We start from the raw sequence: 18,029 nt of genomic DNA, 5'->3' as shown, positions 1-18,029 counted from the left end.
TGTGCAACATCTAATGCCTTCCAGATGCATTCAGGACAATTTGTACATCTCCCTCAGAAATCAAAATGTGTTTTGACTAGTAAGTCCCTATTTAGATTTTTTCTGTAATCATTTTTCTTAATGGGAGTATTTTCCAGATGTTGCGTTAGTCTGGTCATCTGGGCCCTCTTCCAGCTCATGTGGAAACTTTGCTGTCATGAGCTGTCATTGGAGGCTTTGGTTAACAAGCTCATTAGTTAACCTCCACCTATTTACAAAGCAATATATAAGACATCTGAAGGACCACGAAGAGCAGTCATCCTCTTTGTTAGGTAAGTGTGCTGCCTCTCTTTCTCTGCTCTGAGTGTTTTGATCCAAGTGCTCTTCTTCAAAAGGAATATTATGATCTGGAACAGAAAAGCCAGACTTTTCCTTTTGAAAGTTTTACTTTTATTCTATGTTTCCATTTGATGTATTTAAACATTAATATTCTGATGATATATTATGATTTATATTATACTGCTTAATAACTAGTGTTTTGAAGTTGTCTATTTTTAAAATTTACTTTTATATTTACCAGTACTATAACCTTAGAGCTGTTATACTGAAGTGGATCCACAGTAAAAGAAGATTGTGGCTGTAGTTTTCAAGTAACAGAATACTGCAAAAATTTATTCTTAATAAAGATTTCTTAATAATTAATCATAAGAAATCTTATTTCTTAAGATGTGTTATTTTCTTAAGGTGTGATATTTCTTAAGATTTCTTAATCTTATTAATTAATTTTCCCAGTCTTACTTCAAAATTTAACAGCTAATTTAGTAATAATCAAGAGAGAATTTATAGAGTAATTCTAAAACATAAATTTGTCCTTGAATAATTGTAGTATGATTTCATGCTTTTATGAAACTAGTATTACAGATATGCACTGCGTTGTTAAAAACAAATTATGAGCTGATTAACTGAACTGCATGTAGTGATGTGAGATTATTTCTTCCCAGGAATGATGTCGTACCTGAAAGTAATGATCATTTGGAACATACTTTCTGTATCCCTGGTGATCCTTTCACTGTCCTTGATTCAAGAAGTATCTTCTCAAGGTACTGTAAAATACAAAGTTGAAGGGAGGGTATCTAGGCTATCTGACAAATACTAAAAATGTTTCAAATGCATCTTCATAAAAATATTAAGTTCTAGAACTTTGGATTTATTCACGTAAGCGTCATGATTCAGTTTTATAATCACTGAATATTTTCATAGATATATTTTGGTACATAATGATCCTCTTCTTTTGAGGAATAACATAAATATAATGAAAAATGGGTGTAAACTTAGTTTGTTTGCCATAGACATGCTCTAGAGATCCTGCTGCCCTCAGATTGAAATATTTAGCCCAAGTGACTTGTAGTATGACTCAGGGAAGAAACTACAATTACAATATCCACATAATTTGGTTAGAAATATACAACAGGCTAAGGGAAAGGATTATCTCTATACAGCTAAGTGCTTTGCCATTAAGTGCATTACTGTTACCACCACCAAGGCCAATTTTGCCAATTACTTGACTAATAATAGAGATTTTTATTTGCTTTCAAAGCTCTGTAATTTCTAACTAAATAAGCAACATTATGGAGAAACAGATGAACCTGCAGCCTGGCAAGTCCTGTGCTGCTACAGTTCTTGAATGGCTATTTGTTGTTATAGTAATAACATTGTATTATTACTTGCTGGCAGACAATATTTTTTTTTACTTAATAGTAGAAAACATAAGATTTTAGTATCTGAGCAGCTCATCAGGGCACAGCAGATGTCAGATATGACCTGCAGGGTAGAGCAGTCCAAGTCTGTACCCTCTGGAGTTGATGGGAGCCTTCCTACTATTTTCAGAAAAAAATCAAGACTCTTGCCAACACTCACTAGAACCATATAGGTTATTTTCCTCAGAAGTAACTTCCTAACTTACAAGTCATAAACTTAAAACAAATAAATGAATGAAAAAGTATTACTTTTTTAGACCTATCTGTATTTTACATCAGTAAGGGAAGAAGGGTGCAATATTTTGGGCAGATAAAGGAGAATTACCTTCTCTTCTCATCTTGTTAACTTAAATCCATTAAATTCCCCACTTATTACCTAGTCCTGATTAATTATTTGTAAAGACAGAAACCTGATACCTAGCTGCTGAAAAACTGAAATATATAAAATTGTTATATACATAAAATATATATAAAAAAATAATAATAGTCTTCCTTCATACACACACACACACATATGTGAGTGTGTACTGTTAGAAATTGTCTTTGGTGTTGTGTTGTATGTTATTTCTTGTTATTTTCATGTTGTTCCTCAATGTTTCAGCTGATTATCTTAACTCTGTTTTAGCTTGCTGATTGTTCAGCTTCTTTGTTTGTATTTAGGGGCGCTTCCCTTGTGGTCCTGCATGTTACATTCCCAGAAGAAGCTGTTAGTGGGTTACGTTTGTAGAGATTTTTGCATAGGAAGGGGAGTTGTTCCAGGGTGAATATCTGACCTGGCAGTAGAAGGTACCAAATGGCTGCCAAGCTTGAGTGGGTGTAGTTTGAAGGCAGAGCTACTGATGTCTTGCTTACCATGGGTAACCTGCACCATTTACCATCACCAAGCATCCACTAACACTGCAGCACCAAAGCAGGAAAGCCACTGAGGGATGAGCTTTTCTGAGGACTAGATCCCATCTGTTCCTAACCTCAGAGCTGATCCCAAATTCCTCTCTGACCTCAGGGAAGAAAATAAAAAAGGACAGGCAGGTTTTAAAACCTGCCAATAAAAATGGCTCTGAGGACCTGTATTTATTATGGCAGTGCTCACCAGTTTGCAAGCAAAACTGATTTTACTTTGTTATTATGTAGAACCTTATGAACAGCAAAGGTCTCTTTAGGTAAAATGGTACAGGCTTACATCTGTAACCAAACACAGGGTGAAACTAGATGGAGAATATGGCTGCAAAAAACAACACAGTGCCTGGCTGATTCACTGCTTAAGATAAATCTGCATGTGCTAGCCTGGATGCCAGAACTGTTGTGGTTGTATTACTGAACCACCCTGCAGGGATTCATTAATCTTCAGGAGAGACAGGATAAATAAGCCTCTAACCTGAGGTCCTGCTGCTGGTCCTGGCTCCAAGCAACCATCTGACTGCTTTGCCATTCAGCATTTCCTTACACCCTGTTTCAGTTTGGCAATGTTTACACCAGTGTTGTGTGATTTTAGATTTACCAAGTTGTACAGGGAGATGTGGGGAAGGGTTTTCTAGAGAGCATGTCTGCCACTGTGATTTTAACTGTCATCACTACACGGAGTGCTGCCCTGACTTCTACAAAGTCTGCACAGTGGGTAAGTTCCCAAACACAGCCAGTTCTATCAGCAAGACCTCCCCTCCATTTGTTCCAGCTCCTTACCACACCAGTGTCTCTCCTCTGAATGCTTAAATGTCTCTTAATCCACTGTGTCCTTGTTCTCTCACACATGTATGACTCCCTCTCAAAAACTCAGAGATAGCTTTTCCCCAGCCATTCAAAGAAAAGTGGGTACCCACAGGTTCTGACTGAGAGGATTCTGCTTTTCTGAAGAGCAGAGCTTGGCAAGAAGGGGGAGGGACAGGTCACCTAATGTTTTCTTTTTTTTTCTTCTCCCTTGTGCATTTGTACTGTCTGTTTGTCTCTTACACAAAACCAAAACAAAACAAAACACACAAAAAAGGTAAAAGCAAGCTCAGCATTTTCCAGCTGAGGAAAAAATTTTAGAAGACTTCAACTCATATTTAGAAAGTCTGGAGGCTGTAAGGTCTAATCCAAAGTCTGAGGGTGTCCCTTCCATGGATAAAAATTTACTCTGGATCAGAGCCACGTCCAGAGATGTCCAGAGTTTGGTGGAAGGGATGGCTGGATGAGTATTATCATATGCTTTATTTTTATTTATAGGTAAAACTGTATACTGTAAGTAATTGCGGGTATTTCAAACTGTTTTATTGAGAGTTTAAAAATATTTTCTTATGAATCACCAGTGCAGAAGAACATCAGTTCTCATAAGATTACAGGTGTATTGTAAGGCTGTTTTGATTTGGCAATATAGGCTGAGTGTTGCTCCAAATTCAGACACAGAACTCTCCAAAATGCTAATTCTGCCACGCACACTGCAAACCTTGCACTCCAGTTGCCCTGATTCCACTTTGCAAGGGGACATCAGCATTTTTCACAACTGAAAGTACGTATTTAGGCACTTTATCACTGTAGGCTATTTATTTATTGTGGGCCAGATTCTCAAGTTGTTCTAGGATCTACCTAGCATCTGAAGGAAAAGTTTAAGGCTAGAGGAAGCCTCCATCACTGAACTCAGGCAAGCACAGCAGGCACCTTCCCTACAGGACACATGCAGTCTGCCCAATTTTGTGTGTGATCAGTGCTGAGTACATCAGAGGAATGTCAGACATTGCTTATGAATAAAAACTGCCCTAATGTTATAAAATAAAAACACCTAGGCACATGGCATGAATCCTCTGGCATCAACAGACTCACTCCTTAGTTACACTGAACCTGCCTGTACAGTGGACCTAATTTTGTTAGATTGTGATTTAACTGTAAAATTTTGTTTTATGCTCCATATGCCACAAAGACAATGACTTTAGTAGAGACTTACCTACAGAAAAGATACAGGGCAATAATAACAGAACATATGGTAAATTCTGGAAATAACAAGTGATAATTAATTGTTGTTGCAGCTCTGTGACATGCTAAGCATCCTCAGAAAATACCCATTTCAGGCCTAACATAATGATTTCACTATAAGAGTTAACAAAGTACCTATCAAAGATACAACTGTATGCTAATAAATATTAGACTGTAATGTCATGTAAATGTTCAGGGTCAAATTTTGTCTTTCCAAAATACAGTCTGTACTGAAGTCTGTACATCTGTAGTCTTCTACATTGAAGTCTGTAATAGCTGTGTACGTGCTTTCCAAAATAATTTAGTTATTTAATATGAAACAGAGGTATTGTAGTGGCTGAAGTTATCAGAATTTAACAAATAATGAATGATTAAGCATATGGTTATTAATAATAAAATATGTTATTAATTATAAAATTAATTCTAAAATATGGTTATCATATCAAAATATGGTAAATACTCCTATAGTACTAAGAATGTAAGAACTGTATTAAATAGACTGGGATAATGTTTCTTAATGGTCACTTTATGTAACTCCATTAACTCATTCACACAAGTAAGGTGCAGAGTTTGCTCAGACACCAGCTACACTTGGTCATGATCTATTTAGGCAAATTATTTTTCAGAAATGCTCTGGTAGACACATCACTCTTGATGCAAAGTGGTGCCCTGGCAAACACCTTTTTTGAAAGCCCAACCCACACTTTGTATACTATTTCTGAGATAACTGCTACTTGATTAGGGAAAAGGAAAACTTCTATGATGGGACCTAGCTAAAGTGAACTCTGAGGTCACATTTTATTCCTCTGTAAATTCTAAATGGTCTCAATACAATGCCATGGCAAAGGGCAGTTCTGGTTGTACAGCCTGATCAGTTACACGAGCGAGTTCTGGATCAAACCAGAATAACCACCTGAATTTCACAAAGTTGTTCTTTGCATCAGCTTAAGCAAATGACTTCACTGTAGAAAGGTCCCAGCATTAAATGGGAGCTAGCAAAAAAACACTGACTCCCTTCTTCTGCCTCATGCAGCACTCTCCTGCAAAGGACGTTGCTTTGAAGCCTTTGAAAGAGGAAGGGAGTGTGACTGTGATGCAGACTGCGAGCGCTACGGCAAATGTTGCCCAGACTACGCCAAAGAGTGTAAAGAAGGTAAGAAATCTCTTTACCGTGACACTTTTCATAGAGATGTTTCAACAAAGATGCTTTGTGTTGTCACAAAGCATTAACTCTGCAGGCTTCGCAGAAGCTGACAGGAAATTAGCTACTGAACAACATTCCAAAACAAATAGCAAAAGTAATTAAAAAAGCAAAACGGCCATTTGTTCAAACGTTAAAACTTTACATATGTGTACACTGGAAGCCATCATCAAGATGGCTTCTGAGGGTAAAGTTTTACTTTATTTTAGCCTCTTTTGGCAGTAGCCATACTCTGATGTACTACTAGAACCATCCCCCAGAATAATATGTGTAAGGTACATGCACTGCCACTCACATTTCTGAAGCTACATCAGTGGTGGAAGTCAAGGACTGAAGTTGTACTGGAGGAGCAGTTTCACTTCATGTAGCTTTGAAGACACCAGCAATTGCATCCTAGTCTAGGAAACACCAACAGAGTGTGTTTAATCTCATCATGTCCTTCAACTTTCTGCTACTTATGGCCCGAAATTCATTTCTGTGAACACACTTGGCAAACGTGGCTTGGCACCAGGCTGCTGCATTTACAGAGCAGACAGCCCCCAAAGCAGCCAAGTTCCAAAATGAGCAACTTAACAAACCAGAGAGCTCTGGATTATCATTTGATTCCCTTTACCAACCACTCCCAGTCCCCAAGTGCTGGTATAGCAGCTTGGGTTTCTGTTGCACAGTAATTTATACTGAAATACATTCTGTATTCACCATTTTTTGACTGGATGCCTAGAAGGAGGGGGTATGTGTCTTAGAAGTGTCTAGAGGTGAATTTGCTTCCCTTGATGCAGTTCCCTTTGCCTGCTAGAGGCACACCCATGAATACTCACAAATGACAGCTGGTTCACTTGTTCTTCAGTTCAAATATAAAGAAAAGTTAACCAACTGCTCATAATCTTAGAGTCTCTTCTAGTATTTTAGTTAATTTTGCTATGAATTTGTGTCAAAACCTATGAAAAATCCCCAAAGCCTAGCCTACCACTGTACTCAATATTTAATACTAAGTAGTTTTGATATGTGTGAGTAACTGAGATACCTTTCAAACCTTAAAAAAGTGTAATAACTTAAGGCCAAACAATGAAATTTCATTTTGTTTTCTACATCTTCTGAATGCTTTGTTCTGCACAGTGGGACCAAGTCTCCAATGTCCATATTTCCTCCTCTCCAGAAGCCCTGTATCCCCTGAACACACACACAGACTGATCATACATTCCCCCCTCCCCCACTGACTCATTTAATCCTGATTAAATCTTGATTCAACTGATTTAATCCTATTTCTCTTTGTCAAGAAAATCTTCATCATAGAGTCCAACACCCAACCTTGCCTGCTATGAAAGTAAATCCTTTGATCCTAAGGCCATCACCTTAGGAGGCATGAGTACAAATCCTTTCTTTAAAGCTGATTACACATTTAGTTGGATCAAAAAAGATCCTGCAGGTGCCCTGAGCTCTATCACACTTTTTTCACAACTAACAATATCCTTCTACAAGGCCACACCAGTGGGAAGAGGGGGTCTCAATTCTTGCTATACAATTTAATCCAACAATGAATTAATAAGTATTTTCTGTCTCTTCTTGGATGCAAGTGAAATTCCATGCAACCTCCAGAGCTGAAAAATCTGAACACTAACATCCAGTTTCTCCTAAAACTTGACCTGCTAGAAGTTAGCTTAATACTTACACCTTGTGGTGTTTCTTTGGTCTGTGTAAACATGGAATTTGTAGCTTCTGTCTCTTTTAAGGAAACAACTTTTTTTGAGATGTCTCTGGGAATTGGTCGCTCATATGTGGAATTGTCCCATGGCTGAACAAATACAATGACACCAGTAAATCCTTGGCTAATGTGGTAGTTCTCAGAGATAAACTAACATGAGTTAGCCCCAAGACATCTGTAGTCAAAAAAATAAACAAACAAACAAACAAAAAAACCCTGACATTAAAAAATGCAACAAATTTTCAGAATGCAGAGCTCCGTTTAGAATTCCTTTTTCCAGCCTTAAAATCCATGTTAGCATTTCTCTTGTTTCTGATTTAACACTTAAGGATCCAAAGGGTATTTCTGATATTTTTCTCCTTAATAATACTTTAAAGAATCCTATCTAGATAGGAAGAAACTTGGATTTATACAGAGGATGGTCACTGAAATTTTGTATTTTGTTTTCTTATACAGTTGACACCAAGCACCTATAAAGTAAAATGCTCCCTTTAACAGATTATTTTGTTTCTTTCAGCTCATGAAGAAAAGGCAGCTGAGACTCCTCCACCAACCAAACCACCAAAAAATGAGGAAGAGAAGCCAGAGGAAGTAACACAGCCCAATGAAGTTATGGAAGGTAGGAAAGAGCATGAATGAAACAGGATGGGTGTTACCTAAAGGAACATTAAAAACCATTTTCCTGCTCTGGAAATAGAAAGGCAATGTGAGACATTACCAGACAGTTACCAAGCTTGGATCAGCTGGGTTTATAAACTAATTACCTCACCTAGACCTCTGGATGCTGCCTTTGGAGAGCTCACTCAACACAGATGCTGGACTGTGGTGATGTCTTCTGTGGCTCTATTGGATTTTCACACACAGCTTCCAAAAATACATTGAACTGACAAAATATTGGCAATTCTGGACCAAGTTCATGGCTGGAACAAGAAGGGTGTTGTGTTTTGGGACAGGGATGAATTGACAGGACAGGGACAGAAAGGTCTCTCAGCAGGTTTCTCTGGCTTTAATCAAGCCAGACCTCACAGATTCAGAAAACACATATAATTCATTTTTTCTGAATGGAAAACATGTTGCTTTCCTGTGTTTTGATGTTCTGTTCCAGCTTTTTAAATGATAACTTGGGAGAACAGTTTGACCTTGAAATCTGAAGTACAAAATGAGACTACAAGTCAGTTGTGGCCCATATTTTAATCCTTACATGTAAACATTTTAATTTTACATATTATATCCACCTTTATGCTGTAACAATTGCATATGGCAAAAATCAATAGAGCAGATCAAATGAAACAAGATTAAGGAAACTCAAATAACCATTAACAGGGTTCCTCTTGGCTGATGGTATTTCAGACACCTCGGGTGTATTCCTACAATACATTTACACAGAGATTGTTTCTTACCCTGCAGTGTTTTAAGTTCTTCCAGTCAGCTGGGAGAGGCACTGCACCAGTGGCCATGACCACCAGGAACAGCTCAGATCTTTTCAGATCTGCTCAAAAGCTGAACACCAAGAGCCCCAAACCCCATGAAGCTGAAGTTGGGGGTTTTTTTCAGGTTTTCAAGGAATGAATGCTAGTTCAGCTGTAATGGTAGGCAGCCAGGAGCAGGAATCATATCAAAAAACACAGGGTGAAAACAGAACTGAGCTGCAAAACATCACAGAGATAACAATGAGAGACTTAAACTCAGAAACATCTACTGTTAGCTTTTGCTGAATACATTGTGCTAACAATTGTACTTTAGTCAGTGGAACTACAGATACACATGAAGAGAGCTGTAGCTGTAGATCCCAAAGAGGAAAAACACCCAATATATAGATACAGCAGGAGATGCATTCAGGTGTCTGGACTCAGAAAGTATTTCCCTAATTCTCATGAAAATCCAGGTGATGGGTGCAGGCCATGCTATCATTAAGGCCAGAGGAACAAATAACAGAGAAAGGAAATGCCCCTCTGGAAAGGCTGTGGTTTATAGCCTGGTTCCCCTGCCATGACCAGGGAGGGAATCACCAGGCAGCCTCACACACCAACACCAAACTAAAATTTGTGCCATGCTGCACTTGCAGTTGCAACAGGTTACTTGAAAGGATTGCTCAGAACTTAGGGAAGCTGCTGCAGAGACCCATGCAGGAGTTCCCATTTAGCCCAGGTCAGTCTGGCTCTTCTAAATTATGCATCTTCTGACAGTTACCTAAGTCCATAAACTGGCATTTAACAACTTAACTTGATTAACAACTAACAATTTTTTTCCAGTTTAAATAAATGTTTCAAATACTTTAAAGCTAAATAAGTGTAATTTCATACATCCATAGAGACCACTACAGCTCAGACAGAGACCCCTGCGACAACAGTGGCAACAACAACCAAAGCAGACTCTCCCACCACCCCCAAACCTGAAGACACAACCCCAGAGGCCACAGAGAAACCAACAACCAAGGAAGACCTTCCCACCACCCCTAAAGTAGAAGATACGACCCCAGAGGTCACAGAGGAACCAGTGACAGAGGCAGAGTCTCCCACTCCCTCAAAACCTGAAGACACAACCCCAGAGGCCACAGAGGAACCAGTGACAGAGGCAGACTCTCCCACTCCCAAACCTGAAGACACCACCCCAGAGGCCACAGAGGAACCAGCAACTGAGGCGGACTCTCCCACCACCCCAAAACCTGAAGAGACCACCCCAGAGGAACCAACAACTGAGGCTGACTCTCCCACCACCCCAAAACCTGAAGAGACCACCCCAAAACCTGAAGAGACCACCCCAGAGGAACCAACAACTGAGGCTGAATCTCCCACCACCCCAAAACCTGAAGAGACCACCCAAAAACCTGAAGAGACTACCCCAAAACCTGAAGAGACCACCCCAGAGGAACCAACAACTGAGGCTGAATCTCCCACCACCCCAAAGCCTGAAGAGACCACCCCAAAACCTGAAGAGACCACCCCAGAGGAACCAACAACTGAGGCTGAATCTCCCACTACCCCAAAACCTGAAGAGACCACCCCAAAACCTGAAGAGACCACCCCAAAACCTGAAGAGACCACTCCAGAGGAACCAACAACTGAGGCTGACTCTCCCACCACCCCAAAACCTGAAGAGACCACCCCAAAACCTGAAGAGACCACCCCAGAAGAACCAACAACTGAGGCTGAATCTCCCACCACCCCAAAATCTGAAGAGACCACCCCAAAACCTGAAGAGACCACTCCAGAGGAACCAACAACTGAGGCTGACTCTCCCACCACCCCAAAACCTGAAGAGACCACCCCAGAGGAACCAACAACTGAGGCTGACTCTCCCACCACCCCAAAGCCTGAAGAGACCACCCCAAAACCTGAAGAGACCACCCCAGAGGAACCAACAACTGAGGCTGACTCTCCCACCACCCCAAAGCCTGAAGAGACCACCCCAAAACCTGAAGAGACCACCCCAGAGGAACCAACAACTGAGGCTGACTCTCCAACCACCCCAAAACCTGAAGAGACCACCCCAGAGGAACCAACAACTGAGGCTGACTCTCCCACCACCCCAAAGCCTGAAGAGACAACCCCCAAACCTGAAGAGACCACCCCAGAAGAACCAACAACCAAGGCTGAATCTCCCACCACCCCAAAGCCTGAAGAGACCACCCCAAAACCTGATGAGACCACCCCAGAGGAACCAACAACTGAGGCTGAATCTCCCACCACCCCAAAACCTGAAGAGACCACCCCCAAACCTGAAGAGACCACCCCAGAAGAACCAACAACCAAGGCTGACTCTCCCACCACCCCCAAACCTGAAGAAACCACCCCAGAGGAACCAACAACCAAGGCTGACTCTCCCACCACCCCAAAACCTGAAGAGACCACCCAAAAACCTGAAGACAACACCCCAGAAGCACCAACAACCAAGGCTGAATCTCCCACAACCCCAAAACCTGAAGAGACCACCCCAGAAGCACCAACAACCAAGGCAGACTCTCCCACCAGCCCTGAGGACATGGGCCCTGCTGCAGCCACCGAGGCTGACACAGCTGCTGACTCTCCTGCAGAAGATGAAGCAGCCACAGCTGAAGAAGAGAAGGCTCCCACACCAGAAGAGACCTCAACAGCTAAAAAAGAAGAAAGCCCTGTGGGAACTACAACAACAGCAGCTACAACTCCCGTGCCCAAACCCACTGTGCTGGCAACACCTGCCAAAATAGATTCAACTCCTAAACCTGATGAGGTTGTAACAACAACTCAGAGAGACACAACCACAGAAAATAAGCCGTCTGTGACAGCAGCAGCCAAAGAGAGCATGGGTGCTATCTGTGTTGCTGTACAGCCAACAGCAGATGGTAAAAAAGAGGTAACCACCATCAAAGAAACTAGTGTCACACCTGAAAAAGCAGTAGAAGATGCCCCTGAAGAGGCCCCTGGTGTTGATAAGGGAGAGGAAAGTACAGCACCCAAAGAGACTGCTACAAGAGAGAAAAAAGACACAATAGAAGAAATGTTTATAATTTCTAATGGGACATCCAAGCCAACTATACATTTCCAGGAGGTTCCTCAGCCAGCTGACCCTGACACTCTGCCAGTAAAAGAAGAGCCGGAGATAAACAACCAACCTTCATCAGAGACTGAGGACTTCCCAGCTGTACCTGGAGCAACACAAGGTAACTGCATTTCAGTAGGTACAAAGGCACACCAAAACCTGTGAGTAAAGGACAGGCAGGACCTTTCTGTCTGGTGCAAGAAGAACATGGCACTCCTGTCCCTGTGGTCACTTCTCACCACGCTGCTGCAGCTGGCAGCATCCTGAAACTGGTATTTCAGTTTTTAATTGCGTGGGCATGGAAATTCTCCATGTACTTTAGAGCATGATCTTCTCTCAGTAGTTAGTCCTGCTGAAAAGCTTCTGCTCTTGAAGATGCAAGCATAAAAAGGCCAAGGAAAATAAATGTTTAAGTCTCATGAAAACATTTCTAGGGAGCCAGGCTGAATATCCACTGCTGCTCCTGGCACCCAACCTGGCATTTATAGTCACATACAAAAAACGTCATGCAAGACAGACACAGAATCTTTGTCTTGTCTTCTTTTTGTGCTTTTTGCCACATTTTTCATGTGCTCTGCCTTTAATCACAGCTATAGCCTTCAAGTTCTTGAACACTATTTCTGGTCATATATTGGTAGGTACTTTGGAGGAAAAAATTTTTATTGATAGAAAATACTTGGATTTTTGTCCAAAACCAATTCATCCTTCCTTTATGTGTACTGAAAGTAGACGTAAATGCTTTTCTAAGAAATGAGGAGGCTGTGAATTCCCTAGGGCAGGTTAGAGGAACACCAGGCAAACCATCTGGAGCATGAAGGAGTGGAGGAACTTACCACTGGATGCATCCATAGGTCTGGTTCTGACTTGCGGGCACTCCAGTAAAACTGTACCAGGCTGCTACACGACTGGTCTCGCACCCCTAGGACCAAAACCTTCCTTCATCTCTCTCAAATGAATAATTAAAGCCCTTACAGAGGCCTGGAGGACAGAGCCTCGGGCAGGGCTGAGGTGACCATGGCGTCCGGGGTGCATGGGGAGGTGACGCGCTGTGTGTTCATGTCACACAAACACAGCCCCTCTGTTTTACTGCAGTGAACGACGAGAAGGATCTGTGCAACGGGAAGCCGGCGGACAGCATGGTGGCCCTGCCGAACGGCACCTTGGCCGTCTTCAGGGGTAAGCAGCCTGTCCTTCCTCCTTCTCCCTTACCCTCCTCACGGCTGCAGGGCCCGGGGCTCATCCCCTCAGCAGCGCCCCGAAGGCGGGAAGGAGGAGGGCGAGAAGGGGAGCCATGTTCCCCATGTTCCCGGGGGTTTAACCCCCCGGGTGACCTCTTCTCCTCCGGTCCCTCAGGTCACTACTACTGGCTGCTGAACGGCAGGAACCCCCCAACCACCAACCCCCGCCGCATCAGCGACGGCTGGGGCATCCCCTCTCCCATCGACGCCGTCTTCTCCAGGTGCAACTGCGACGGCAAAACTTTCTTCATCAAGGTGAGCAGCCCGACCTCATGGCCCCTGTGGGCAGCCCGGCTCAAAAACGGTGCCGGTTCCGAAATACAGCCCCGCAGAAAGGGAGCCGGGGAGAGCTCTGGGGCTGCGTCGCTCGTTTGGTAGAAAAAAAAGGTGTTTTCAAACAGCCCGGAGGGTTGGAAACTCCGTGGGTGAAGGCACGGTAGTGTCTCGCCTCTCAAGCCCACATCCCTCACCCCGGGCTAGAGATGGAAAAAACTCAATTCAGGTATTGAGGTTGTTTTTTGTTGTTGTTGTTTTTGTTTGTTTGGTTTGTTTTTTTCCCTTTGTAATCGGCTGGTAAGCAAAGCACTGACAGAGTAAGTGATAACCAAGAGGTATTTACATCAGGAACACTTTAAAAAAACCCAGCTCTTTAAAATACAGGGATTTTATCATGTCTTTCCTTTGCCTAAACATGACCTAAATTTGTTCCTGAATATTTCTCTTCCTGAAAGATGACAGTGAAGTGTGAAAACCTCATTATGCAGTTATTTTCCAATTAATCATCCAGGCAGCTTTCTCTGTCTGTGAAAATGTAGAGATTTAATAAGTAAACTGCTTTGTTCAGTAACTGCTCACAATTAATTTTGAAGACACTCCATCTGTATTAAAAGGTGGTGTTAAAAGTCTGCAGAGGGTATTTTACGAAACTGCAATAGTTGTTTTTTCCTGGTTTTAATGGAGGTAGGACTGCTTCCTGAGTTTTACCATGTAGTTATTGAAATGTTAGTTATTATTCTTCAGGTGTGCGTTGAGGCTCAGATACCAAAACCTGACTTCCCTGAAAGTTATTTTTTTTCTCAAATCCTTAGGGCCCCTTATACTGGCGTTTCACTAATGGTGTTATGGATAAAGGCTACCCCAAACCTCTTGCAAATGGATTTGCAGGGATAAGTGGGAAAATAGTAGCAACCCTTCCCGTGGCAAGATACAACAACAGACCAGAATCTGTTTACTTTATCAAAAAAGGTATGTCGTGTTTCAGTTCACAGGTAATCAAAGGGTGCTTGAGTTGCCTTAATTAGGGATAAATCACCATTTTCTCTTGACTCTCTTCTTTAAAAAACAGAAACAGAAGTGATGTCCAGTGATCAAAAAATAGCCTGAAGCTTTAAACATTTGTATTAGTACTTACAAATCTTTAAGTACGTTTTAAAATACGCAGAACCTTAAGGGATATAACCCTTAAAGTAACATTAAAGTAACTTTTATCTGGTGGCAAAACTGTTTTAGACTCAAGTTATAGAAGGGAAGGCTTTACTCCTACCGGTTAATAATTATGTATGTAAGTGTCTTTATCTTTAATTTCATGTTTTAAATGAATGCAAATTCCTTATCCTACATGAACAATGTACACAAGAATTATTTGAATTTAAAAAGCAGAGGTTAACAAAATGCAAATTCCTTTTGTGGATGTTAGCCCTCCTCCCATGCAGGCTACAACATGGGTCTTACCCTCACCCTGGCATGGAGCATAGGCAGCAAATGCAGCAGCTCCCCTGGAATTGTACTTACTGTAGTAACTATAAGAGTATAGTCTGCTGCTGTAAGGACATGTTGGATTTAGAAAGCAAGGCTTTTTTAATCTCAAAATGTAGGCACAGATATAAGGCTGCCACAGCTGTACATGTATTAAAATGCTACTGGTTTCCTGTGTGTAATACAGGTAGCAGTGACCTCTTCCTTTCTGATGTAGCTGGTGGCTTGGTGGGGGTTTTATGGGTTTTTGTTTGTTTTAACCAAATGAACCAACATTTGTTTTAGATGGCAACATGCAGCAGTATGTGTACAGACAAGAACCAGCCAAGAAGTGTCAAAGGAGGACCCGGGTGACAGTCAGATACCCAGCTTATGTCCCAAGGCTTGTAATAAGGAGACGCTTCCAACGTGCAGTGAGAAACCCAACAGTTATTCAGAGCGTTAGAATCAACCCACATCCATCTGGTAACTTATGTTTATTAAGTTTCTTTTATACAATCATTTTAATCTTAGTAGCCTGTGAAACACAACATTGTTTCTTTTTTTTTTTTAATATAGTACTTTTTAAATGTTGTAATCCAAAAGACCTGGCTTGCTGTAGACCACACAAGCAAATGCCAGCATAGAGCAGACACACTGTGACATCTCCTGACTTCGGTTTTCTTTTGCTTGCAGGAATGTTGCGCAAGGAAATCAAAACGACTGCCTACTGGAGAGGGCTCCCAAAAGTCATTCATTCAACTATATCAATACCCAACCACAATAAGCCAGATGGCTATGACTACTATGCCTTCTCTTACAGTAAGTTAAAGCTAATGCAAACTACTACGTGTCTCAAAAAAACTAGGGGATGGGAAAGAAAGAAGCTCGTGGATCTCTCAGCTTTCCAAAGCTTCAGTTTCTGCTTGTGGTTCTGCAAGACTCGTTTTAAGCAGTACTAAAAAGTCTGAAAATTAAAACGTTGCCTGTAATAGAAAGATGTTTCTTTATAAAAATAAAAAAAAAATGAAATCAAGAGTTACAGGACAACTAGCAGCAACAAGGTACAATGATTCAAACTAGCCAGTTGTGGAATGCACTGCCATAAGAGTTCAGGCTTATAAAGTGACAAAAATCCTGATGCTTAAATGCAGAATTATACTAATAGTAGATTTAAATCTTTGAGCCTGATAACACATTGGTAGTTTTTTTTCACTGGCTTCCATGGAGCTATGTTTTTGACAAAAAGAAAAAGGGAGGCACATGAATCTTTTTACTTCTTTTGAAAAAAGTATTTATGATTCCAGATTGGGTAGATCCTTTCCCTCTAGCTAGGATCGTGTTAAAGCATTCTTCAGAATTTTCTGGATTATCAGAAAAAAAGCTCTAAGAACTACCTGTATCCAAACAGAAGATACTAAAGGAAGTGTCTGCCAGTATGATGTAATTCCTAACCTTACAGACCAGCTCATACTCAGGGACCAGAGCTCCTGCTTTTGTAGTAAGTGCTACAAAAGCACTTACTAGTCTGATTTTCACATTCTTAAGACTATTTCTGTATTCTAGCAGTTTAAGAGTATTCTTTTCTACTCCTTATTTTTGGGACAGATATAACTATTAGCAGTAAGTAAAACTTAGCTAAATACATGCAAGGACATGTAGAGAATAAAGCCTCTCAACTCCACAAATACATGGGGAATGAAAAAAATCAGTTCTTCATGCCTAAATCAAACTAAGAGGAAGGGTTTAACTTCAAGATCCTTTCCATGTACTAAATGTAGAGTCTGGAATTTAATTCTGACCTCTCTTCATTTCAGATCGGTACTACAGCTTGGATGTTGGCAAAAGAATAGCAAGACCTGTTACTGCTCTGACAGGAAAGACTGTATCCAAAGACTGGTACAACTGTCCTACCAAGTGATTCACAGCAGAGGATTTTAAAAGAAGATGCCATTTGAATGTTGACATTTTGTCTAATTTTATTAATAAAAGACATTGAAATGTTTGCACACAAATCTAAGTATAAAATGCTGCTTTAAGCTCTGGCTTCATGACACTAATGCAACCACAGGCAAACTGGCACTTTAGTATACACAGCTGTAATGACTTTACAGATCATTTAACTAATATTTCCTCTGTTCAGGCCTCCTCTGCCTCCCATTGCATGAGTTACACCTGTATTGGGAAAGAAAACAAACAGTGAGATAAGAGCAGGAATCCCTACCTACCAAGTGGGAAACTGATTTAAACTAAAGGATTTTTGTTCTTTTAAAACTTAGAAAAGCTTAATATCTAACTGCACTTTACTCCCTCCACTGGTAAGAGTCAAGTGCCACTGAAGAAGAAAGTTTGCCTGTCTGCAGAGTTCTCAGATACACACTAAACCAGAACTCCAGAGCTTCTGGGCTAACAGACATAAAAGTTTGGGCAGGGATGCTGCATTATTTTACATCTGACACGCAAGCACAGTGTATGAAGTACTGCTTCATATACTTCCCCCCAGGAAGAAAGTACTGTAACCATGTTTTTTTTAAAGAATCTGAATATGAGCAGCCACAAACACTCACCCCTCTGTCTGTTGAACTGACGACCACGAACACCAGTTCTTAGTGTTGGTGGCTGAAGCCTGACACGTCGGAAGGGCTTCGGCTGATTGCTGCTTGTGTCTGTGGAGGGGTGAAAATGCAGGAAAGAATGTTTGTGTATGGTACAGTTTCTCACATTTACAGGATTTCACATGCCTTATACTCCTGAATTTACTTTAAAATATGAAGGTGCAGCCTTATTTTCATTGACCTCTGATACAAATAAAAGCCTCGAAATAAGAAAGTTTGGGAGTTTTTTCATCCCCTGTGCTAGGTGGTAAATTGGAAACTCAGTGATTGACTTACTGGTCCTATGAGGATTTGATTGAATGGAAAACATCAAACATAAGATGGATGGTGGAGAGAATC

General features: G+C 41.2%; 2 protein-coding genes across 19 annotated transcripts in view; one reads left to right on the top strand and one right to left on the bottom strand.

The window, feature by feature from the left end:
• The first annotated feature begins 245 nt into the window (after positions 1-245).
• Positions 246-17,897, top strand: PRG4 (proteoglycan 4). Of its 16 annotated transcripts, none has more exons than XM_030455710.1 (12): positions 246-311; positions 981-1,079; positions 5,716-5,835; positions 8,103-8,204; positions 9,897-10,245; positions 10,408-12,224; positions 13,193-13,279; positions 13,457-13,596; positions 14,430-14,586; positions 15,382-15,561; positions 15,772-15,897; positions 16,893-17,897. In XM_030455710.1, exons 2-12 carry the CDS (start codon positions 983-985, stop codon positions 16,994-16,996), a joined length of 3,279 nt encoding a protein of 1,092 aa, XP_030311570.1. In that variant the 5' UTR covers positions 246-311; positions 981-982; the 3' UTR covers positions 16,997-17,897. The 16 variants fall into 16 exon arrangements, with proteins under 16 accessions (XP_030311570.1, XP_030311561.1, XP_030311567.1 ...); XM_030455701.1 differs by having other exon boundaries at positions 9,897-10,258; positions 10,298-12,224; XM_030455707.1 differs by having other exon boundaries at positions 9,897-10,717; positions 10,859-12,224.
• The window catches only part of TPR (translocated promoter region, nuclear basket protein), a 38,319-nt gene continuing 37,324 nt past the window's right edge, over positions 17,035-18,029 (bottom strand). For all 3 annotated transcript variants that reach the window (XM_030455697.1, XM_030455698.1, XM_030455699.1), the window contains exons 50-51: positions 17,643-17,741; positions 17,035-17,250 (exon numbers count right to left, since the gene is read on the bottom strand). In XM_030455697.1, coding sequence (XP_030311557.1) covers positions 17,195-17,250; positions 17,643-17,741 — 155 coding nt within the window. In that variant the 3' untranslated portion in view covers positions 17,035-17,194. The remainder of the gene's footprint in view (positions 17,251-17,642; positions 17,742-18,029) is intronic.

This window comes from Calypte anna, chromosome 8, assembly GCF_003957555.1.
Source record: "Calypte anna isolate BGI_N300 chromosome 8, bCalAnn1_v1.p, whole genome shotgun sequence".
Classification (NCBI taxonomy): Eukaryota; Metazoa; Chordata; class Aves; order Apodiformes; family Trochilidae; genus Calypte; species Calypte anna.
The sequence above is the reverse complement of the archived record's forward strand: the minus strand, read 5'-3'. Positions and strand labels throughout refer to the sequence as shown.